The following is a 25,803-nucleotide window of genomic DNA, read 5'->3' as shown; positions in this document are numbered from 1 at the left end:
CAAAGTCAGCAGCACACCTCAGACACACACATCACATTTTTCCTTTCCTAAAAACGTATTTTAAAAAACTAGGCCCATCTTCCTGGCTGTAGTCGATCAGAAAGAATGTCTAGGCTACATTATAGCATAGCCCAACGCCTAACATTAGTTGACTATCAAATGAATTGTAAAGGAAAGTTTGATGGGGGGATAGAGAGACAGCTATAGCATTGCTAGAGATGTTGGTTATGTCATGATTATCCCAGCATGTGCCTTATTCCAGAGGAAGATTTGCACTGGATTTATTTTTCTAAACTGCCCCATGTAATTATTATTATTTTCCATTCAAATGAGTCTGGTGGTTTTTATTCTAGGCATGAAGATATTTCTACATCTAGACGATAAAAGGCTACAATGATCACGAGTACTGGTCTGCCAAATGTAGGCTATAGGTGTCCCCATAGGTTTAATATTTAAATTGAGGAAGTGTTTATCATTATTTTAGCCATCTACGGTAGATGTCCCTCCTAATGAAAAGGCCCCCCATCCTGCTAATGTGAGCTGCTGGGAAGCGTACTTGCACTTGATGTGCATTTATGGAGGAAAATGAGCTCAATGTGGAATGGAGATTCCCTGCTTTGCGATCTGTTGCGTATGTCAACAGCCAGGGTTTCTTTAATAAAATAGGCCTAGGCACTACACTTTTGTATTGCACATTTAATTCAACAGATGCATTAGACGATGTTCAACTTCAATTCATTGGCAAAAAATGTTTTTGCATAGCAGAGGTGGTTGTTGTCTAAATTTACTGTAGAAAACCCAATACAGTGCATTCGGAAATGATTCAGACCCCTTGTTCCTCATCAATCTACACACAATACCCCATAATGACAAGCGAAAACAGAGGTCTCTCCAGAGATGTTCGATCGGGTTCAAGTCTGGGCTCTGGCTGGGCCACTCAAGGACATTCAGAGAATTGTCCCAAAGCCACTCCTGAATTGTCTTGGCTGTGTACTTGGGGTCATTGTCCTGTTGGAAGGGGAACCTTCGCCCCAGTCTGAGGTCCTGTGCACTCTGGAGCAGGTTTTCATTCCCTCGATCCTGAGTAGTCTCCCAGTCCCTGCCGTTAAAAAACATCCCCACAGCATGATGCTGCCACCACCATGCTTCACCGTAGGGATGGTACCAGGTTTCCTTCAGATGTGACGGTTGGCACGTAGGCCAAAGAGTTCAATCTTGGTAACATCAGACAAGATAATCTTGTTTCTCATAGTCAGAGTCCTTTAGGTGCCTCATGGCAAACTTCAACAGGGCTGTCGTGCTATTTACTGAGGAGTGGCTTTATTCTGGCCACTCTACCATAAAGGACTGATTGGTGGAGTGCTACAGAGATGGTTGTCCTTCTGGAAGGTTCTCCCAATTCCACAGAGGACCTCTGGAGCTCTGTCAGAGTGACCATCTGTTTATTGGTCACCTCCCTGACTGGGGCCCTTCTCCCCCGATTGCTCAGTTTGGCCAGGCGGCCAGGTCTAGGAGAAGTCTTGATGGTTCCAAACTTCTTCTATTTAAAACTTCTTGGTGACTGGGTGGCAGTATTGAGTAGCTTGGATGAATAAGGTGCCCAGAGTAAACTGCCTGCTACTCAGCCATAAAAGCTAGAATATGCATATAATTGGTATATTTGGATGGAAAACACTCTGACGTTTCTAAAAATGTTTGAATGATGTCTGTGAGTATTACAGAACTCACATGGCAGGCGAAAACCTGAGAAAAAATCCAACCAGGAAGTGGGAAATCTGAGGTTTTCAACTCATTCCCTATTGAAGATACAATGGGATATTGGTCATGTTGCACTTCCTAAGACTTCCACTAGATGTCAACAGTCTTTAGAACCTTGTTTGATGCTTCTACTGTGAAGTGAGGCCGAATGAGAGGGGATTGAGCCAGGTGTCTTGCAGATTGCCACGAGCTCGTGACGCGCGGTCATGTGAAATTTAGCTTGCGTTCCATTGTTTTCTACAGACAAAGGAATTCTCCGGTTGGAACATTATTGAAGATTCATGTTAAAAACATCCTAAAGATTGATTCTACACTAAAGATTGTTTCTACGACCTGTAATATAACTTTTTGGACTTTTCACGCGCATTTAGATTTTTTTTACCAAACGCCCTAACAAAGGAAGGTATTTGGACATAAATTATGAACTTTATCGAACAAATCAAACATTTATTGTGGAACTGGGATTCCTGGTGCATTCTGATGAACATCATCAAAGGTAAGTGAATATTTATAATGCTATTTCTGACTAATGTTGACCCCCCACATGGCGGATATCTCTTTGGCTGTTTTGGTCTCTGAGCGCTGTTTTGGTCTCAGATTATTGCATGGTGTACTTTTTCCGTAAAGTTTTTTTGAAATCTGACACAGCGGATGCATTAAGGAGAAGTTTATCTAAAGTTCCATGTGTAATAGTTGTATCTTTTATCAATGTTTATTATGAGTATTTCTGTGAATTGATGTGGCTCTGCAAAATCACCTCATGTTTTGGAACTACTGAACATAACACGCCAATGTAAAATGATATTTTTGGATATAAATATGCACTTTATCGAACAAAACATACATGTATTGTGTAACATGAAGTCCTATGAGTTTCATCTGATGAAGATCATCAAAGGTTAGTGATTAATTTTATCTATATTTCTGCTTTTTGTGACTCCTCTCATTGGCTGGAAAAATGGCTGTGATTTTCTGTGACTTGGTGGTGACCTAACATAATCATTTGTGGTGCTTTCGCTGTAAAGCCTTTTTGAAATCAGACACTGCGGCTGGATTAATGAGAATTGTATCTTTAAAATGGTGTAAAATACTTGTATGCTTGAGGAATTTTAATTATGAGATTTGTCTTGTTTTGAATTTGGCGCCCTGCACTTTCACTGGCTGTTGGCGGGGTGGGACGCGACCGTACCGAATATCCCAGAGAGGTTTTTAAGAATGATGGCGGCCACTGGGTTCTTGGGGACCTTCAATGCTGCAGACATTTATTGGTACCCTTCCATAGATCTGTGCCTCGACACAATCCTGTTTTGGAGCTCTACGGACAATTCCTTCGACCTCATGGCTTGGTTTTTGCTCTGACATGCACTGTCAACTGTGGGATCTTAAAAAGACAGGTGTGTGCCTTAACAAATCATGTCCAAATTATACATTTAAAACATTTCTAAAAACCTGTTTTTGCTTTGTCATTATGGGGAATTGTGTGTAGATTGATGAGGGAAAAAATAGTTTATCAAATTTACAATAAAGCTGTAACGTAACAAAATGTGGAAAAAGTTTGAATACCTTCCAAATGCACTGTAGACTAGCATACTAATGATGGATTAACAGGCTAGCATATGAACCAACTTCTAACTTACACATCTCTGTCTTCTGTATATGTATACAGTACCAGTCAAAAGTTTGGATGTTTTTTTTAAATTGCACTTGAAGGAACTTTCAAAGTTCTTGAAATGTTCTGCATTGACTGAACTTGTCTTAAAGTAATGATGGACTATCATATCTCTTTGCTTATTTGAGCTGTTCTTGCCATAATATGGACTTGGTCTTTTACCAAATAGGGCTATATTCTGTATACTAACCCTACCTTGTCACAACACAACTGATTGGCTCAAGTGCATTAAAAAGGAAAGAAATTCCACAAATTCACTTTTAACAAGGCACACCTGTTAATTGAAATGCATTCCAGGTGACTACCTCATGAAGCTGGTTGAGAGAATGTCAAGAGTGTGAAAAACTGTCATCAAGGCAAAGTGTGGCTACTTTGAAGAATCTCAAATATGAAATATACACTGCTCAAAAAAATAAAGGGAACACTTAAACAACACAATGTAACTCCAAGTCAATCACACTTCTGTGAAATCAAGCTGTCCACTTAGGAAGCAACACTGATTGACAATAAATTTCACATGCTGTTGAGCATATGGAATAGACAACAGGTGGAAATTATAGGCAATTAGCAAGACACCCCCAATAAAGGAGTGGTTCTGCAGGTGGTGACCACAGACCACTTCTCAGTTCCTATGCTTCCTGGCTGATGTTTTGGTCACTTTTGAATGCTGGCGGTGCTTTCACTCTAGTGGTAGCATGAGACGGAGTCTACAACCCACACAAGTGGCTCAGGTAGTGCAGCTCATCCAGGATGGCACATCAATGCGAGCTGTGGCAAGAAGGTTTGCTGTGTCTGTCAGCGTAGTGTCCAGAGCATGGAGGCGCTACCAGGAGACAGGCCAGTACATCAGGAGACGTGGAGGAGGCCATAGGAGGGCAACAACCCAGCAGCAGGACCGCTACCTCCGCCTTTGTGCAAGGAGGAGCAGGAGGAGCACTGCCAGAGCACCGCAAAATGACCCCCAGCAGGCCACAAATGTGCATATGTCTGCTCAATCGGTCAGAAACAGACTCCATGAGTATGGTATGAGTGCCCGACGTCCACAGGTGGGGGTTGTGCTTACAGCCCAACACCGTGCAGGACGTTTTTCATTTGCCAGAGAACACCAAGATTGGCAAATTCGCCACTGGCGCCCTGTGCTCTTCACAGATGAAAGCAGGTTCACACTGAGCACGTGACAGACGTGACAGGTTCTGGAGACGCCGTGGAGAACGTTCTGCTGCCTGCAACATCCTCCAGCATGACCAGTTTGGCGGTGGGTCAGTCATGGTGTGGGGTGGCATTTCTTTGGGGGGCCGCACAGCCCTCCATGTGCTCGCCAGAGGTAGCCTGACTGCCATTAGGTACCGAGATGAGATCCTCAGACCCCTTGTGAGACCATATGCTGGTGCGGTTGGCCCTGGGTTCCTCCTAATGCAAGACAATGCTAGACCTCATGTGGCTGAAGTGTGTCAGCAGTTCCTGCAAGAGGATGGCATTGCTATGGACTGGCCCGCCCGTTCCCCAGACCTGAATCCAATTGAGCACATCTGGGACATCATGTCTCGCTCCATCCACCAACGCCACGTTGCACCACAGACTGTCCAGGAGTTGGCGGATGCTTTAGTCCAGGTCTGGGAGGAGATCCCTCAGGAGACTATCTACCACTTCATCAGGAGCATGCCCAGGAGTTGTAGGGAGGTCATACAGGCACGTGGAGGCCACACACACTACTGAGCCTCATTTTGACTTGTTTTAAGGACATTACATCAAAGTTGGATCAGCCTGTTGTGTTCCACTTTTAATTTTGAGTGTGACTCCAAATCCAGACCTCCATGGGTTGATAAATTTGATTTCCAGTGATAATTTTTGTGTGATTTTGTTGTCATCACATTCAACTATGTAAAGCAAAAAGTATTTCATAAGAATATTTCATTCATTCAGATCTAGGATGTGTTATTTTAGTGTTCCCTTTATTTTTTTGAGCAGTGTATTTTGATTTGTTTAACACTTGGTTACTACATGATTCCATATGTGTTATTTCATAGTTTGGATATCTTCACTATTATTTTACAATGTAGAAAATAGTAAAAATAGAAAATACAACCTTGAAAGAGTAGGTGTGTCCAAACTTTTGACTGGTACTGTATATAGCACCTTGCTCTTGATTGCTGGGTATAAAATAGGCTACAGCGTTCACAATGAACTGGAGGGGAAGTTTGAATGGCAAGAGCTTCTCTGGTGTGATGTGATCGTATGGGCTGGTGTTAAAAAGGCAAAAAACGGGAATCCTCTGTTCTCCCTGCGCCCAATGTTTATGTTTACAATTAAATGTATCACATCAGAATACCCAATGATAGAATGTTTCCAATCAAATTCATGAATTAAGTTAGGAAAATATACTATCAGTCTAATTTGCATAAACATTGTGACTGGATGATAGCTATGAGGGTTATCGAATCAGGATCAAATCCTCTGATCCCCTCAAGCTCATTAATGATAGAATGTTCATATTTGAAGATTGCGGAAAGACAGTCTCTTTTGCAATGACAAGAAGTGGCAAGGAGTGAAATGCTAGCTAAATAACTCCAGGCTACACTGGAGTTATGAAAATAAGATATTTAGCCACAGGGGAACAGCTTTCTTCCCTCCTCTTTAAGCTAAATGCTTTCTGGGGCTGCTTTCATGGAGGGAGCAGCATGGAGGGAGCAGCATCTCCTAGCGTGAGATTGCGCTGAGGATTACCCCCAAAGGTCAACGGAACCATGCAAAAACCTCTGGTGGCCACGCCACGCCATGTTGGGAGCAGGCAGGAGACAAGAAAATGATTACCCTCATACCAGCACTAGTCTGCTTGCTTCTGGGCATTTAATCGTAATCTTTCAGAACAATTTGGTGGGTGCATGGGTGGAAGGGTGTGTGTGGGAGGGTGTGTGAAGTAGGGTGTGTGTGGGAGGATGTGTGGCCACCCCTCAGAGCCTGGTTCCTCTCTAGGTTGCTTCCTAGGTTCCTGCCTTTCTAGGAAGTTTTTCCTAGCCACTGTGCTTCTACATCTGCATTGCTTGCTGTTTGTGGTTTTAGGCTGGGTTTCTATATAGCACTTTGTGACATCGGCTGATGTAAAAATGGCTTTATAAATACATGTGATTGATTGATTGTGTGTTGTTGTGTGCGTGTGTGTGTATGTGAGTGTGTATGTGCACGCGAGTGTGTCAAGAATCAAAACACTGAATGATCTAACACCCTCCCCTCTCTCTCTCTCTCTCTCGCTCATTCATTCTCTCTCTCGCTCTCTCTCGTTATCTCTCTTTCTCTCTCTCAGACTGGCAGACATGCAGCAGATAAAGGAGAATCTGACTGCCCAAGTGAATAGGACTCTAGCCAATCAATTGTCTCTGGAGGAGGAGTCTGCTGATGTCTTGGTTGCCCTAGGAAACCTCACCTCCTCCCTATTGGAGCTATCCCAGAGGAGGCCCAAATCCACATCAGGAACCAACCAATCAGATCTCAGACCAACACAGGGTTACAACCAATCAGACCCCAGCCTCGCACCGGCTGCTAATCAATCAGAGGTCAGTGGCTACCGCGGTCAGGGGTAATAAGAACTCATTGTACTCTCAAGTTGATGGACTGACTGACTGACTGACTGACTGAGTTATTGACTGACTGAATTATTGACTGAATGTCTGAATGAATGAATGAATGACAGCTGTTCTCCCCTTTCCTCAGGATGTTGAGCTAAGCAACAGGACAGCTGAGCTGGCGTTTAATGTCCAGTCTAAAGAGGAGCTGGTCAATAAGATCAGAGAAGAGATGGAGCCTCGCATACAGACCGCTCACAACAAAATGGCTGCTGTAAAGGATATTTACAAGGTAGAGGGGGTTTTATCTGCACACCTAACATTTACACGTACCAGGAATATGACCTGTTGAAATGTTGCTGACAGCAATAAACAGTATATACTGACAAAAATAGACAATAGAATGTACACACAATCCACATACCATTCAATATCCTGTAGAACAATGGATCCCAAACTTTTATAGTGCCATACCCCTTCAAACATTCAACCTCCAGCTGCATACCCCCTCTAGCACCAGGGTCAGCTCACTCTCAAATGTTGTTTTTGCCATCATTGTAAGCCTGCCACACACACACACTATACGATACATTTACAGTGCCTTGCGAAAGTATTCGGCCCCCTTGAACTTTGCGACCTTTTGCCACATTTCAGGCTTCAAACATAAAGATATAAAACTGTATTTTTTTGTGAAGAATCAACAACAAGTGGGACACAATCATGAAGTGGAACGACATTTATTGGATATTTCAAACTTTTTTAACAAATCAAAAACTGAAAAATTGGGCGTTCAAAATTATTCAGCCCCCTTAAGTTAATACTTTGTAGCGCCACCTTTTGCTGCGATTACAGCTGTAAGTCGCTTGGGGTATGTCTCTATCAGTTTTGCACATTGAGAAAATGATTTTTTTTCCCATTCCTCCTTGCAAAACAGCTCGAGCTCAGTGAGGTTGGATGGAGAGCATTTGTGAACAGCAGTTTTCAGTTCTTTCCACAGATTCTCGATTGGATTCAGGTCTGGACTTTGACTTGGCCATTCTAACACCTGGATGTATGGTTTGGGCCATTCTAACACCAATGTAGATTTTGCTTTATGTTTTGGATCATTGTCTTGTTGGAAGACAAATCTCCGTCCCAGTCTCAGGTCTTTTGCAGACTCCATCAGGTTTTCTTCCAGAATGGTCCTGTATTTGGCTCCATCCATCTTCCCATCAATTTTAACCATCTTCCCTGTCCCTGCTGAAGAAAAGCAGGCCCAAACCATGATGCTGCCACCACCATGTTTGACAGTGGGGATGGTGTGTTCAGGGTGATGAGCTGTGTTGCTTATACGCCAAACATAACGTTTTGCATTGTTGCCAAAAAGTTCAATTTTGGTTTCATCTGACCAGAGCACCTTCTTCCACATGTTTGGTGTGTCTCCCAGGTGGCTTGTGGCAAACTTTAAACGACACTTTTTATGGATATCTTTAAGAAATGGCTTTCTTCTTGCCACTCTTCCATAAAGGCTAGATTTGTGCAATATACGACTGATTGTTGTCCTATGGACAGAGTCTCCCACCTCAGCTGTAGATCTCTGCAGTTCATCCAGAGTGATCATGGGCCCCTTGGCTGCATCTCTGATCAGTCTTCTCCTTGTATGAGCTGAAAGTTTAGAGGGACGGCCAGGTCTTGGTAGATTTGCAGTGGTCTGATACTCCTTCCATTTCAATATTATCGCTTGCACAGTGCTCCTTGGGATGTTTAAAGCTTGGGAAATCTTTTTGTATCCAAATCCGGCTTTAAACTTCTTCACAACAGTATCTCGGACCTGCCTGGTGTGTTCCTTGTTCTTCATGATGCTCTCTGCGCTTTTGACGGACCTCTGAGACTATCACAGTGCAGGTGCATTTATACGGAGACTTGATTACACACAGGTGGATTGTATTTATCATCATTAGTCATTTAGGTCAACATTGGATCATTCAGAGATCCTCACTGAACTTCTGGAGAGAGTTTGCTGCACTGAAAGTGAAGGGGCTGAATAATTTTGCACGCCCAATTTTTCAGTTTTTGATTTGTTAAAAAAGTTTGAAATATCCAATAAATGTAATTCCACTTCATGATTGTGTCCCACTTGTTGTTGATTCTTCACAAAAAAATACAGTTTTATATCTTTATGTTTGAAGCCTGAAATGTGGCAAAAGGTCGCAAAGTTCAAGGGGGCCGAATACTTTCGCAAGGAACTGTATTAAACATAAGAATGTGTGAGTTTTTGTCACAACCCAACTCGTGGGAAGTGACAAAGAGCTCTTATCGGACCAGTGCACAAATAATAATATAATAATAATTAATTATTTTACTCTTTATTTAACCATCTTACATATAAAACCTTATTTTCTCAACGAAAATTGTGAATAACTCACCACAGGTTAATGAGAAGGGTGTGCTTGAAAGGATGCACATAACTCTGCTATGTTGGGTTGTATGGGAGAGAGTCTCAGTCTTAAATAATATTCCACATATATTCCACACACATATGTATTTAGTTTTCATGCTAGTGAGGGCTGAGAATGCACTCTCACATAGGTATGTGATTGCAAAGGGCATCAGTGTCTTAACAGCGCGATTTGCCAAGGCAGGATACTCTGAGCACAGCCCAATCCAGAAATCTGCCAGTGGCTTCTGATTGAATTCAATTTTCACAGAACCGCTTGTTACAATTTCGATGAGGCTCTCTTGTTCAGATATCGGTAAGTGGACTGGATGCAGGGCATGAAAGGGATAACGAATCCAGTTGTTTGTGTCATCTGTTTCGAGAAAGTACCTGCGTAATTGCAGACCACACTCATTCAGGTGCTTTGCTATCTCACATTTGACATTGTCCGTAAACTTGAGTTCATTTGCACACAAAAAATCATACAATCATGGAAAGACCTGTGTGTTGTTCTTGTTAATGCAGACAGAGAGGAGCTCCAACTTCTTAATCATAGCCTCAATTTTGTCCCGCACATTGAATATAGTTGTCATGTACTGTCATGTTGTGTCTTGTCTCTGTCCTTTCCCTTCATCCTGTCTCCCTCTGCTGGTCGTTGTTAGGTTACCTTTTCTCCCCCTCTTTCCCCCAGCTGTGCCTTGTCTCCTCCTAACCACCTCGTCACCCCTTTTCCCACCTGTTCCCTTTTTCCCTCTGATTAGGTCCCTATATCTCTCTCTGTTCCTGCTCCTGTCCTTGTCGGATTCTTGTTTGTTGTGTTTCATGCCTGAACCAGACTGTCGTCATGTTTGCTGTAACCTTGTCTTGTCCTGTCGGAATCTGCCGGTCCGTCTGAGCCTACCTATGTTTGGTAATTAAAGAAGCTCTGTTTAAGTTAATTCGCTTTTGGGTCCTCATTCACGCACCGTAACAGAAGAATCCGACCAAGAATGGACCCAGCGACTTCGGATCCTCTCCACTCAGCCGTCGGGATCCAGGGAGCGATGCTAGGCAGACACGAGCAGGAATTGTCTGCTGCTCGACATGCCGTTGAGACCCTGGCCACCCAAGTCTCCAACCTCACAGAACAGGTTCACCATCTCCGCCTCGATCCACCGGCCACTTCCAGGGCTTTCGAATCTCCGGAGCCCAGAATCAATAACCCGCCGTGTTACTCTGGGGAGCCCACTGAATGCCGCTCGTTCCTCACCCAGTGTGATATTGTGTTTTCTCTCCAGCCCTACACTTTCTCCAGGAGCACTGCTCGTGTCGCCTACGTCATATCTCTCCTTATTGGACGGGCTCGTGAGTGGGGCACGGCAATCTGGGAGGCAAGGGCTGAGTGTACTAACCAGTATCAGGACTTTAAGGAGGAGATGATACGGGTTTTTGATCGATCTGTTTTTGGGGAGGAGGCTTCCAGGGCCCTGTCTTCCCTATGTCAAGGTAATCGATCCATAACAGACTACTCTATTGAGTTTCGCACTCTTGCTGCCTCCAGTGGCTGGAACGAGCCGGCTTTGCTCGCTCGTTTTCTGGAGGGTCTCCGCGCAGAGGTAAAGGATGAGATTCTCTCCCGGGAGGTTCCTTCCAGCGTGGATTCCTTGATTGAACTCGCTATTCGCATTGAGCGACGGGTTGATCTTCGTCACCGAGCTCGTGGAAAGGAGCACGCGTTCTCCGTTGCCCCCCTCTCCGCATCACTACCATCTTCCTCTGCCGGCTCGGGTGCTGAGCCCATGCAGCTGGGAGGTATCCGCATCTCGACTAAGGAGAGGGAACGGAGAATCACCAACCGCCTCTGTCTCTATTGCGGTTCCGCTGGTCATTTTGTCACTTCATGTCCAGTAAAAGGCCAGAGCTCATCAGTAAGCGGAGGGCTACTGGTGAGCGCTACTACTCCTGTCTCTCCTTCAAGATCTTGCACTACCTTGTCGGTCCATCTACGCTGGACCGGTTCGTCAGCTTCCTGCAGTGCCTTAATAGACTCTGGGGCGGAGGGCTGTTTTATGGACGAGACCTGGGCTCGGGAACATGACATTCCTCTCAGACAGTTAAAGGAGCCCACGGCCTTGTTCGCCCTGGATGGTAGTCCTCTCCCCAGGATTCAGCGTGAGACGCTACCTTTAACCCTCACTGTTTCTGGTAATCATAGTGAAACCATTTCTTTTTTAATTTTTCGTTCACCTTTTACACCTGTTGTTTTGGGCCATCCCTGGCTAGTTTGTCATAATCCTTCCATTAATTGGTCTAGTAATTCTATCCTCTCCTGGAACGTCTCTTGTCATGTGAAATGTTTAATGTCTGCTATCCCTCCTGTTTCCTCTGTCTCTTCTTCACAGGAGGAGCCTGGTGATTTGACAGGGGTGCCGGAGGAATATCACGATCTGCGCACGGTGTTCAGTCGGTCCAGGGCCACCTCTCTTCCTCCACACCGGTCGTATGATTGTAGTATTGATCTCCTTCCGGGAACCACCCCCCCCCCCCCCGGGGTAGACTATACTCTCTGTCGGCTCCCGAACGTAAGGCTCTCGAAGATTATTTGTCTGTAGCTCTTGACGCCGGTACCATAGTCCCCTCCTCCTCTCCCGCCAGAGCGGGGGTTTTTTTTGTCAAGAAGAAGGACGGGTCTCTGCGCCCCTGCATAGATTATCGAGGGCTGAATGACATAACAGTGAAGAATCGTTATCCGCTTCCTCTTATGTCTTCAGCCTTCGAGATCCTGCAGGGAGCCAGGTTTTTCACTAAGTTGGACCTTCGTAACGCTTACCATCTCGTGCGCATCAGGGAGGGGGACGAGTGGAAGACGGCGTTTAACACTCCGTTAGGGCACTTTGAATACCGGGTTCTTCCTTTCGGCCTCGCTAACGCTCCAGCTGTCTTTCAGGCATTAGTCAATGATGTCCTGAGAGACATGCTGAACATCTTTGTTTTCGTTTACCTTGACAATATCCTGATTTTTTCACCGTCACTCCAGATTCATGTTCAGCACGTTCGACGTGTCCTCCAGCGCCTTTTAGAGAATTGTCTTTTTGTGAAGGCTGAGAAGTGCACTTTTCATGCCTCCTCCGTCACATTTCTCGGTTCTGTTATTTCCGCTGAAGGCATTAAGATGGATCCCGCTAAGGTCCAAGCTGTCATTGATTGGCCCGTCCCTAAGTCACGCGTCGAGCTGCAGCGCTTTCTCGGCTTCGCGAACTTCTATCGTCGTTTCATCCGTAATTTCGGTCAGGTGGCAGCTCCTCTCACAGCCCTTACTTCTGTCAAGACGTGCTTTAAGTGGTCCGTTTCCGCCCAGGGAGCTTTTGATCTCCTCAAGAATCGTTTTACATCCGCTCCTATCCTTGTTACACCTGACGTCTCTAGACAGTTCGTTGTCGAGGTTGACGCGTCAGAGGTGGGCGTGGGAGCCATTCTTTCTCAGCGCTCCCTCTCTGACGACAAGGTCCACCCATGCGCGTATTTTTCTCATCGCCTGTCGCCGTCGGAACGTAACTATGATGTGGGTAACCGCGAACTGCTCGCCATCCGGTTAGCCCTAGGCGAATGGCGACAGTGGTTGGAGGGGGCGACCGTTCCTTTTGTCGTTTGGACTGACCATAGGAACCTTGAGTACATCCGTTCTGCCAAACGACTTAATGCGCGTCAGGCGCGTTGGGCGCTGTTTTTCGCTCGTTTCGAGTTCGTGATTTCTTATCGTCCGGGCTCTAAGAACACCAAGCCTGATGCTTTGTCTCGTCTCTTCAGTTCTTCAGTAGCCTCCACTGACCCCGAGGGGATTCTCCCTGAGGGGCGTGTTGTCGGGTTGACTGTCTGGGGAATTGAGAGGCAGGTAAAGCAAGCGCTCACTCACACTCCGTCGCCGCGCGCTTGTCCTAGGAACCTTCTTTTCGTTCCCGTTCCTACTCGTCTGGCCGTTCTTCAGTGGGCTCACTCTGCCAAGTTAGCCGGCCACCCTGGCGTTCGGGGTACGCTTGCTTCCATTCGCCAGCGTTTTTGGTGGCCCACCCGGGAGCATGACACGCGTCGTTTCGTGGCTGCTTGTTCGGTCTGCGCGCAGACTAAGTCCGGTAACTCTCCTCCTGCCGGCCGTCTCAGGCCGCTTCCTATTCCCTCTCGACCGTGGTCTCACATCGCCTTAGATTTTGTCACCGGACTGCCTTCGTCAGCGGGGAAGACTGTTATTCTTACGGTTGTCGATAGGTTCTCTAAGGCGGCTCATTTCATTCCCCTTGCTAAGCTTCCTTCTGCTAAAGAGACGGCACAAATCATCATCGAGAATGTTTTCAGAATTCATGGCCTTCCGTCAGACGTCGTTTCGGACAGAGGTCCGCAATTCACGTCTCAATTTTGGAGGGAGTTTTGCCGTTTGATTGGGGCTTCCGTCAGTCTCTCTTCCGGCTTTCACCCCCAGTCTAACGGTCAAGCAGAACGGGCCAATCAGACTATTAGTCGCATCTTACGCAGTCTTTCTTTTCGCAACCCTGCGTCTTGGTCAGAACAGCTCCCCTGGGCAGAATACGCCCACAACTCGCTTCCTTCGTCTGCGACCGGGCTATCTCCTTTTCAGAGTAGCCTCGGGTACCAGCCTCCGCTGTTCTCATCTCAGTTCGCCGAGTCCAGCGTCCCCTCCGCTCAGGCTTTTGTCCAACGTTGCGAGCGCACCTGGAAGAGGGTCAGGTCTGCACTTTGCCGTTAGAGGACGCAGACTGTGAGGGCTGCTAATAAGCGTAGAACTAAGAGTCCTAGATATTGTCGCGGTCAGAGAGTTTGGCTCTCCACTCAGAACCTTCCCCTTAAGACGGCTTCTCGCAAGTTGACCCCGCGGTTCATTGGTCCGTTCCGTATTTCTCGGGTCATTAATCCTGTCGCAGTTCGACTTCTTCTTCCGCGATACCTTCGTCGCGTCCACCCGGTCTTCCATGTCTCCTGCATCAAGCCCGTCCTTCGCGCCCCCGCTCGTCTTCCCCCCCCCCCATCCTTGTCGAGGGCGCACCCATCTACAGGGTCCGTAGAATTTTGGACATGCGTCCTCGGGGCCGTGGTCACCAGTACCTCGTAGATTGGGAGGGGTACGGTCCTGAGGAGAGGAGTTGGGTTCCCTCTCGGGACGTGCTGGACCGTGCGCTGATCGAGGATTTCCTCCGTTGCCGCCAGGTTTCCTCCTCGAGTGCGCCAGGAGGCGCTCGGTGAGTGGGGGGGTCCTGTCATGTACTGTCATGTTGTGTCTTGTCTCTGTCCTTTCCCTTCATCCTGTCTCCCTCTGCTGGTCGTTGTTAGGTTACCTTTTCTCCCCCTCTTTCCCCCAGCTGTGCCTTGTCTCCTCCTAACCACCTCGTCACCCCTTTTCCCACCTGTTCCCTTTTTCCCTCTGATTAGGTCCCTATATCTCTCTCTGTTCCTGCTCCTGTCCTTGTCGGATTCTTGTTTGTTGTGTTTCATGCCTGAACCAGACTGTCGTCATGTTTGCTGTAACCTTGTCTTGTCCTGTCGGAATCTGCCGGTCCGTCTGAGCCTACCTATGTTTGGTAATTAAAGAAGCTCTGTTTAAGTTAATTCGCTTTTGGGTCCTCATTCACGCACCGTAACAATAGTTGCGGAGAGTCCCTGTAAATCTTAGATTCAGATTATTCAGGCGAGAAAAAACATCACCCAGATATACCAGTCGTGTGAGAAACTCGTCATTATGCAAGCGGTTAGACAAGTGAAAATTATGGTCAGTAAAGAAAACTTTAAGCTCATCTCTCAATTCAAAAAGTGTGTCAATACTTTGCCCCTGGATAACCAGCGCACTTCTGTATGTTGTAAAAGTGTTACATGGTCGCTGCACATATCATTGCATAATGCAGACAATTCACAAGAGTTCATAGGCCTTGCTTTAACAAAGTTAACCATTTTCAATGTAATGTCCAAAACGTCTTTCAAGCTGTCAGGCATTCCCTTGGCAGCAAGCGCCTCTTGGTGGATGCTGCAGTGTACCAAAGTGTCGCCGGGAGTAACTGCTTGCACATGCGTTACCACTCCACTATGTCTCCCTCTCATGGCTTTTGCGCCATCAGTACAGATACCAACACATCTTGACCACCAAAGTCCATTTGATGTCACAAAGTTGTCCAGTACTTTAAAAATATAATCTCCTGCTGTCCTGGTTTCCAGTGGTTTGCAGAAGAGTGTGTCTTCTTTAATTGACCCACCATAAACGTAACAGACATATACCGGGAGCGGTGCCAGGTCCGCCACGTCTGTTGACTCATCCAGCTGTAACGCATAGAATTCACTGGCTTGTATGCAAAGCAGTAATTGTTTCAAAACATCTCCTGCCATGTCACTGCTGCGTCGTGAAACAGTGTTGTTTGATGAAGGCATTGTCTGTATAGTTTTTTTGGCCTTTTCCCCCAGCATTGTCCCAGCCATATCCGCGGCAGCAGGAATAATTAAGTCCTCCACAATAGTACGGGTCTTGCCTGTCCTAGCCACTCGGTAGCTCACCATATAAGACGCTTCTAGCTCCTTCTTATTAATGGTATCTGTTGCTTTAATACGTCTTACTACTCGAAAGTCGTCTGAATTCTCGCACAAAAACGTAATTAATCAAGACAACAGTTTTCAGCTGTGCTAACATAATTGCAAATGTGTTTTCTAATGATCAATTATTCTTTTAAATTGATAAACTTGGATTAGCTAGCACAACGTGCCATTGGAACACAGGAGTGATGGTTGTTGATAATGTGCCTCTGTACGCCCATGCAGATATTCCATTAAAAATCTGTTTCCACCTACAATAGTCATTTACAACAACAATGTCTACACTACATTTGTGATCAATTTGATGTTATTTTAATGGACAAAAAAATTTGCTTTTCTTTCGAAAACAATGACATTTCTGTGTGACCCCAAACTTTTGAACGTTAGTTCAGAAGCATCTACCATCTACTGTAGTTCAGAAGCATCTACCATCTACTGTAGTTCAGAAGCATCTACCATCTACTGTAGTTCAGAAGCATCTACCATCTATTGTAGTTCAGAAGCATCCACCATCTACTGTAGTTCAGAAGCATCTACCATCTACTGTAGTTCAGAAGCATCTACCATCTACTATAGTTCTAATAAAACAATTGAAATAAGTAATTAAGGAATTCCTATTTTTCAGACGGACGATAAAGGTACTGTAAAATGTTTTATTCTAATCTTTCTTATTATCGGTAATTGTTCTGCTTTTACTCTACAGCAGGGGAACGCACAATGCCGTCAGTGGTACGGCAAATATATATATACATATATATATTAAATGTGAATGACATCTTTAGTTGGCGTACCACTGACGGCATTGTGCGTTCCCCTGCTGTAGAGTAAAAGCAGAACAATTACCGATAATAAGAAAGATTAGAATAAAACATTTTACAGTACTTTTATCGTTCGTCTGAAAAATATGAATTCCTTAATTATATATTTCAATTGTTTTATTAGAACTACAGTAGATGCTTCTGCGTCAAATCAGTCAGTGACCCCATAGTCAGGATGCTGTGCTGTCTGATGTGTAACTCTTGAGGTTCTGTGAGGTTCACTCCCTACTCTCTCTCTATTCCTGGTACCTCCCTCTGCAGCTGACAGCTCATGCCCAGGGGTCAAAGGTCCTGGCCCTGTCATCGGTGGTGACAGGGAAGGAAATGGAGTCAGAGGTCATCGCCCTGCGGAGAGAACTGGAAGGTGACGTTTGCAGCATGTTCTATTTCTGTTTCTTTTTCTGTTGTTTTACATTTCAGACTTTTTGTTTCGTTTTCATATTCCCATCACTGCAATATCAGCCCACGGAGTTATTATAATTAAATGTCAAAATGCTTAGAAAAACAAATGTAACACAAATATAACCGTTTGTTTCTTCCTGTTAAGCTCCGCTTGCCATTTTGTGAGAGGAGGAAGAGCAGCTGTGATTGTCGGAAATAATAACAAAGCCTCAAATGCACTCTGAGTTTCAAAAAAAAAAAAAAAAAAAATTATAAAATGTATAAAATTTATAAGAAATCTCATCAGGGTAGTCTGAATATAAACCCTTACAAATAAACCCTTACCCTTATATAAACCCTTACAAATTTGCAGCTTCAATTGTCAAAATCTAATTTTCACATGTGAAATTGAATTTTCACAAATTAAACAGTTGTTTCACATGTTGAGCCTATGTTTCACATATGAAACCATGTTTTCAGATGTAGTAGTTTCTACATATGAAATTCTATAAAAAGGTAACCTAGAGAAGCTAGCGTTCTGTCTCCTTCTTGATTATATTTAACACGTTAAAAGTAGCGATCTCAGATTTAGTCATTTAACCCAAGTTTACTTTTTGTAATTATTTTGCGCCAAAAAATTCATCACATTGTCTGAAAGCATTCAAAATACACTGAAAACATCCAAAATACATAATCTGTACAGCCAAAAACAGCAATGTGATTTCAAAACAAATTGACTTTCAAAACAGTTTAGCAGATGTTTTAACCCGTGCAGCAAAATGCTTATGTTACTGACTCTTAACAATGCAGTAAAATGTCAAACAAGTACACAAATAAATCTACACACAATCTACACACAATAATGACAAAGTGAAAACAGGTTTTTCATTTTTTTTGCAAAAAAAAAATAGAAAACAGAAATAGCTTGTTTACATAAGTATTCAGACCCTTGAAATTTAGCTCAGCTGCATCCTGTTTCCATTAATCATCCTTGAGATGTTTCTACAACTTGATTGAAGGCCACCTGGGCTAAATTCAATTGATTGGACATGATTTGGAAAGGCACACACCTGTCTATATAAGGTCCCACAGTTGACAGTGTATGTCAGAGCAAAAACCAAGCCACGAGGTCGAAGGAATTGTCCGTAGAGCTCCAAGACAGTATTGTGTCGAGGCACAGATCTGTGGAAGGGCACCAAAAACTGTCTGCAGAATTGAAGGTCCCCAAGAACACAGTGGCATCCATCATTCTTAAATAGAAGAAGTTTGGAAGCACCAAGACTTTTCCAAGAGCTGGCCGCCTGGCCAAACTGAGCAATCGGGGGGAAAGGGGCCTTGGTCAGGGAGGTGACTTTTGGCAAACTCCGCTTGTAGTTTGCTAAAAGGCACCTAAAGGACTCTCAGACCTTGAGAGACAAAATGCTCTGGTCTGATGAAACCAAGATTTTAGTCTTTGGCCTGAACGCCAAGCGTCACGTCTGCAGGAAACCTGGCACCGTCCCTACGTTGAAGCATGGTGGTGGCAGCATCATGCTGTGGGGATGTTTTTTAGCGGCAGGGATTGGGAGACTACTCAGGATTGCAGGAAAGATGAACGGAGCAAAGTACAGAGAGATCCTTAATGAAAACCTGCTCCAGAGCGAACAGGACCTCAGACTGGGGTGAAGGTTCACCTTCCAACAGGACAATGACCCTAAGTACACAGCCAAGACAATGCAAGAGTGGCTTTGAGACAATTCTCTGAATTGACTTGAACCTGATCGAATATCTCTGGAAAGACCTGAAAATAGCTGTGCAGCGACGCTCCCCATCCAACCTCATAGAGCTTGAGAGGATATGCAGAGAAGAATGGGAGAAACTCCCCAAATACAGGTGTGCCAAGCTTGTAGCGTCATACCCAAAAAGAAGTGAGGCTGTAATCGCTGCCATACAGTACAAGTATTCACCCCCTTGGCATTTTTCCTATTTTGTTGTCTTACAACCTGGAATTAAAATAGATTTTTTGGGGGTTGTATCTTTTGATTTACACAACCTGACTCCCAAAATATTTTCTATTGTGAAACAAACAAGAAATATGACAAAAAACTGAAAACTTCAACATGCATAGCTATTTTAGTCTCATCTGACCAGAATCCCTTCTTCCATATGCCTTTTGGCGAACAACAAACCTGTTTGCTTATTATTTTCTTTAAGCAATGGCTTTTTTCTGGCCACTCTTCCGTACACCCAGCTCTGTGGAGTGTACAGCTTAAAGTGGTCCTATGGACAGATACTCCAATCTCCGCTATGGAGCTTTGCAGCTCCTTCAGGGTTATCTTTGGTCTCTTTGTTGCTTCTCTGATTAATGCCCTCCTTGCCTGGTCCGTGAGTTTTGGTGGGCAGCCCTCTATTGGCAGGTTTGTTGTGGTGCAAAATTATTTAAAAAAATAAATAATGGACTTAATGGTGCTCTGTGGGTTGTTCAAAGTTTCAGATATTTTTTTGTTTCCCAACCCTGATCTGTACTTCTCCACAACTTTGTCCCTGACCTGTTTGGAGAGCTCCTTGGTCTTCATAGTGCCGCTTGCTTGGTGGTGCCCCTTGCTCAGTGGTGTGGCAGACTCTGAGGCTTTTCAGAACATGTGTATATACTGTATACTGAGATCATGTGACAGATCATGTGACACTTATATTGCACACATGTGGAGTTTATTTAATTAATTATGTGACTTCTTAAGGTAATTGGTTGCACCAGATCTTATTTAGGGGCTTCATAGCAAAGGGGTTGAATACATATGCACGCACCACTTTTCCATTATTTTATTTTTTTATAGATATATTTTCATTTTTAAGTCATTTGTTACTATTTTTTTTATTTAATTTAACTTCACCAATTTGGAATATTTTGTGTATGTCCATTACATGAAATTCAAATAAAAATCCATTTCAATTACAGGTTGTAATGAAACAAAATAGGAAAAAGGCCAAGGGGGGTGAATATTTTTGCAAGGCACTGTAGGTGCTTCAACTAAGTATTGAGTAAAGGGTCTGAATACTTATGTCAATATAATATTTAAGTTTTAATTTTTTATACATTTGCAAACATTTCTAAAACCTGATTTTGCTTTGTCATTATGGGTTATTGTGTGTAGATTGATGAGGGTGAATTTAGAATAAGGCAAAATGTGGAAAAGGTCAACGGGTCTGAATACTTTCCAAATGCACTGTATTAATAAATATGTGTTGTATATAAACAGTGAAACTAAAATGCATTTTACGGTAGTAGAAATATTAGGATGAGCTATGTTGAGAATACAGTATTAAAATACACAGTACAAAACCCCATAGCAAAATGGATGGAATTGCAGGAAATTAGCTTCATCATCCCAGACTCACTCCAATTTGCATATCGCCACAACAGGTCCATAGATGACGCAATATCAATTTCTCTCCACACTACCTTCACCCACCTAGGCACAGTTGAAGTCGGAAGTTTACATACACCTGAGCCAAATACATTTAAACTCAGTTTTTCACAATTCCTGACATTTAATCTTAGTAAAAAAAATACATGTTTTAGGTCCGTTAGGATCAGCACTTTATTTTAAGAATGTGAAATGTCAGAATAATACTAGAGAATTATTTATTTCAGCTTTTATTTATTTTATCACATTCCCAGTGGGTCAGAAGTTTACATACACTCAATTAGTATTTGGTAGCTTTGCCTTTAAAATTGTTTAACTTGGGTCAAACATTTTGGGTAGCCTTCCACAAGCTTCCCACAATAAGTTGGGTGAATTTTGGCCCATTCCTCCTGACAGAGCTGGTGTAACTGAATCAGGTTTGTAGGCCTCCTTGCTCGCACGCACTTTTTCAGTTCTGACCACAAATATTCTATAGGATTGAGGTCAGGGATTTGTGATGGCCACTCCAATACCTTGACTTTGTTGTCCTTAAGCCATTTTGCCACAACTTTGGAAGTATGCTTGGGGTCATTGTCCATTTGGAATACCCATTTGCTTCAATATATCCACACAATTAGATTTTTTTCATGATGCCATCTAGTTTGTGAAGTGCACCAGTCCCTTCTGCAGCAAAGCACCGCCACAACATGATGCTGCCACCCCCGTGCTTCACGGTTGGGATGGTGTTCTTCGGCTTGCAAGCCTCCCCCTTTTTCCTTCTAACATAACGATGGTCATTATGACCAAACAGTTCTATTTTTGTTTCATCAGACCAGAGGACATTTCTCCAAAAAGTACGACCTTTGTCCCCATGTGCAGTTGCAAACCGTAGTCTGGCTTTTTTAATGAAGGTTTTGGAGCAGTGGCTTCTTCCTTGCTGAGCGGCCTTTCAGGTTATGTCGATATAGGACTCGTTTTACTGTGGATATAGAAACCTTTGTACCTGTTTCCTCCAGCATCTTCACAAGGTCCTTTGCTGTTGTTCTGGGATTGATTTTCACTTTTCACACCAAAGTACGTTCATCTCTAGGGGACAGAACACGTCTCCTTCCTGAGCGATATAACGGCTGAGTGGTCGCATGGTGTTTATACTTGCGTACTATTGTTTGTGCAGATGAATGTGGTACCTTTGGAAATTGCTCCCAAGGATGAACCAGACTTGTGGAGATTTTTTTCTGAGGTCTTGGCTGATTTCTTTTGATTTTCCTATGATGTCAAGCAAAGAGGCAGTGAGTTTGAAGGTAGGCCTTGAAATACATCCACAGGTACACCTCCAATTGACTCAAATGATGTCAATTAGCCTATCAGAAGCTTCTATAGCCATGACATCATATTCTTGAATTTTCCAAGCTGTTTAAAGGCAACTTAGTGTATGTAAACTTCTGACCCACTGGAATTGTGATACAGTGAATTATAAGTGAAATAATCTGTCTGTAAATAATTGTTGGAAAAATTACTTGTGTCATGCAGAAAGTAGATGTCCTAACCGACTTGCCAAAACTATAGTTTGCTAACAAGACATTTGTGTAGTGTTTGAAAAACAAGTTTTAATGACTCCAACCTAAGTGTATGTAAACTTCCGACTTCAACTGTACATGTAAGAGGAATACCTACGTGAGAATGCTGTTTATTGACTACAGCCCAGCATTCAACACCATTGTCCCCTCCAAGCTCGTCACCAAGCTTAGGATGCTGGGACTGAACACCTCCCTCTGCAACTGGATCCTGGACTTCTTGACTGGACGACCCCAGGTGGTGAGGATAGGCAACATCACCTCAGCCCCGCTGAACCTAAACACAGGGACCCCACAGGGGTGTGTGCTTTGTCCCCTCCTGTACTCCCTGTTCCCCCACAACTGCCATGCAGGACTCTAACACCATCATCAAGTTTGCTGACGACACGACGATGGTAGGCCTGATCACCGGCGACGACGAGACAGCCTGCAGGGAGGAGGTCAGTGGCCAGGCAGTGTGGTGCCGGAACAACAACCTCTCCCTCAACTTCAATAAGACCAAGGAGCTGATCGTGTACTCCAAGAAAAAGGGGGGCGAGCATGCCCCCATCCATATCAATGGGGCTGCAGTGGAGCGGGTCGAGAGCTTCAAGTTCCTCTGTGTCCAAATCAATAAGGACTTAAAATGGTCCACACACATGCGTACAGTTGTGAAGAAGGTACGGCAGTGCCTCTTCTTCTTTAGGAGGTTGAAAAGATTTGGCATGGGCCCTCAGATCCTCAAAAAGTACAGCTGTACCATTGAGAGCATATTGACTGGCTGCATCACTGCTTGGTATGGCAATAGCACCGCCCTCGATCACATGGGGCTACAGAGGTTGGTGCGGACAGCCCAGTGCATCACTGGGGCCAAGCTCCTTGCCATCCAGGGCAGTGTGAAAGGAAGGCCTGGAAAATTGTTGAAGACTCCAGCCACCCAAGCCATAGACTGTTCTTTCTGCATCAGCATGATAAGCGGTACCGGTGCATCAAGTCTGACACCAACAGGCTCCTGGACAGCTTCTATCCCCAAGTCATAAGACTGCTATATAGCTGTCTAAATTGACCGTTGTATTTTATTAACATTTTTGCACTTTCTATGCACACTCACAGGGCCCTACGCACTCATGCACATCCTCTCACATACAATCATCATAAATGCTTTTGCTACTTTGTTTATCATATATCCTGATGCCTAGGCACGTTACCCCTATACATACATGTATCTACCAGTGGAGGCTCCTTAGGTGAGGAAGGGGAGGACCATCCTCTCCAGTGAATTTAATAAAAATAAGAATATTTAAACATTAAAAAAGTATACTTTTTTAGATAAAACTATACTAAATATATTCACGTCACAAAATAATTTATTAAAACACATTGTTTTGCTATGTAGGTCTACAGTAGCCTCAACACCACTCAGTAAGGTAGCACTGTGGTGAAGCCAGAGGACAGCTAGTTTCTGACACATTGACTTCAATACGAAATCTAGGAGGCACAGGGTTCTCACCCCCTTCCATAGACAACTTCCGGAGGACATCCTCCAACCTATCAGAGCTCTTGCAGCATGAACTGACATATTGTCCACCCAATCAAAGGATCAGATCATTAATCTAGTACTGAAAGCATAAGCTACAGCTAGCTAGCGCTGCAGTGCATAAAATGTGGTCAGTAGTTGACTCAAAGAGAGAGAAAGACAATAGTTGAACAGTTTTAAACAAAAAATGAAGGAGGAGAGAGAGAGAGAGAGAGAGAGAGAGAGAGAGAGAGAGAGAGTTGAAAGTGTAGCAGACTTGAGGGTTGGCCCTCTTGGTCAGATGGGCTAGACTTTGTCTTCTCCCATGGGAGACCTGGTTTCTTATCCTGCCAATTACATTCATGTGAAACTTCACATGTGTCGTGACATTTGTTCACGTGATGTTTGTCACAGGTTTTTTTGTAAGGGAAGGAATAGAATTGAATGGAACTTGAACTCATATTTTCTCATTACTTTGTTACTTGTACATGGATTGTGAAATAGAATAGGATAGAATAAAAAACTTTTTGTCAGTTGCTATCACACTTCTTTAACCATGTCAGTGGCCAACCTGCCTTGCCCGTGTCCATCCCCCACCCTAGACATGCAGAGAGAGTGGCCTCGAAGGCAGGTCCAGACCAAGGCTGCTCTGAAGAAGGAGACGTTGCTGAGGGAGAAGGTTTTAGAAGACATCAATAAGAAGGTGAACCAGACAGAGAGAGTCCTGAGGCCTGCCCTGGATAACGCTACCCTCTCCAACGCTACTGCAGGACAGGCAGAACACACTGCACACTCCCTGTCTAAAGTGGGTATGGCGAGGGGTGTGTGTGTGTGTGTGTGTGTGTGTGTGTGTGTGTGTGTGTGTGTGTGTGTGTGTGTGTGTGTGTGCATGCGTGCGTGCGTGTGTGTGTGTTTAAATTCCATTCACATAAGTCACATCACACCCCTATGAATCCTGTATCCTTCATATTAATTTGTCTGTGTTTTTCTCTGAACACAGGAGGCCAAGGCCACCCTGACCAAGGCCAAGCATGCAAGGACAGCGTCTGCCCAGCTCAGCTCCTCTGTGGACACAGCCATGCAGCAGCTGGCTGAGCTGGAGAACCACGCTGCCCAGGCACAAGCTCAACTCAACGCAAAGGTAACCACAACACAACCAATAATCAACCACACTGCCCAGGCACAAGCCCAACTCAACGTATAGGTAACCACAACACAACCAATAATTTACCAAACTGCCCAGGTACAAGCCCAACTCAACTCATATGTAACCACTACACAACCAATAATCTGGGACCTGAAAGAGTATTTAATACAATACTATATCCAATCACTTAGGGTTGAATCCTAGCTTGAGATTTGCATGGGCAAATTTTCACACAAATATACAACTGACATTGCTCCATGAATCCTTGAAAGTAAGCATTTGTAAGCATTTCATGGTATTCTGTGCAAGTGACAAATACACTTTGATCTATAAGTTACGAAGAGTTACACATGCGGATCTGAAGGTGGATTCAGCCCCCACATTGTATGCTATAATGTTGCCGTCTATCTACAGTGCCTTGCGAAAGTATTCGGCCCCCTTGAACTTTGCTACCTTTTGCCACATTTCAGGCTTCAAACATAAAGATATAAAACTGTATTTTTTTGTGAAGAATCAACAACAAGTGGGACACAATCATGAAGTGGAACGACATTTATTGGATATTTCAAACTTTTTTAACAAATCAAAAACTTAAAAATTGGGCGTGCAAAATTATTCAGCCCCTTTACTTTCAGTGCAGCAAACTCTCTCCAGAAGTTCAGTGAGGATCTCTGAATGATCCAATGTTGACCTAAATGACTAATGATGATAAATACAATCCACCTGTGTGTAATCAAGTCTCCGTATAAATGCACCTGCACTGTGATAGTCTCAGAGGTCCGTTAAAAGCGCAGAGAGCATCATGAAGAACAAGGAACACACCAGGCAGGTTCGAGATACTGTTGTGAAGAAGTTTAAAGCCGGATTTGGATACAAAAAGATTTCCCAAGCTTTAAACATCCCAAGGAGCACTGTGCAAGCGATAATATTGAAATGGAAGGAGTATCAGACCACTGCAAATCTACCAAGACCTGGCCGTCCTTCTAAACTTTCAGCTCATACAAGGAGAAGACTGATCAGAGATGCAGCCAAGAGGCC

At 44.1% G+C, this 25,803-nt stretch overlaps 1 protein-coding gene across 1 annotated transcript in view; it reads left to right on the top strand.

The window, feature by feature from the left end:
- The window catches only part of LOC110523381 (laminin subunit gamma-3), a 202,909-nt gene that overhangs the window by 171,611 nt on the left and 5,495 nt on the right, over positions 1–25,803 (top strand). The window contains exons 22-26 of the mRNA XM_090234139.1: positions 6,729–6,978; positions 7,136–7,279; positions 17,047–17,149; positions 24,221–24,423; positions 24,619–24,759. Coding sequence (XP_090090265.1) covers positions 6,729–6,978; positions 7,136–7,279; positions 17,047–17,149; positions 24,221–24,423; positions 24,619–24,759 — 841 coding nt within the window. The remainder of the gene's footprint in view (positions 1–6,728; positions 6,979–7,135; positions 7,280–17,046; positions 17,150–24,220; positions 24,424–24,618; positions 24,760–25,803) is intronic.

The sequence above is a fragment of the Oncorhynchus mykiss genome, chromosome 5 (genome assembly GCF_057628025.1).
Source record: "Oncorhynchus mykiss isolate SJ-2025 chromosome 5, ASM5762802v1, whole genome shotgun sequence".
Lineage (NCBI taxonomy): Eukaryota > Metazoa > Chordata > Actinopteri > Salmoniformes > Salmonidae > Oncorhynchus > Oncorhynchus mykiss.
Note: the sequence above shows the minus strand (reverse complement) of the source record. Positions and strands in the feature narration are given on the sequence as shown.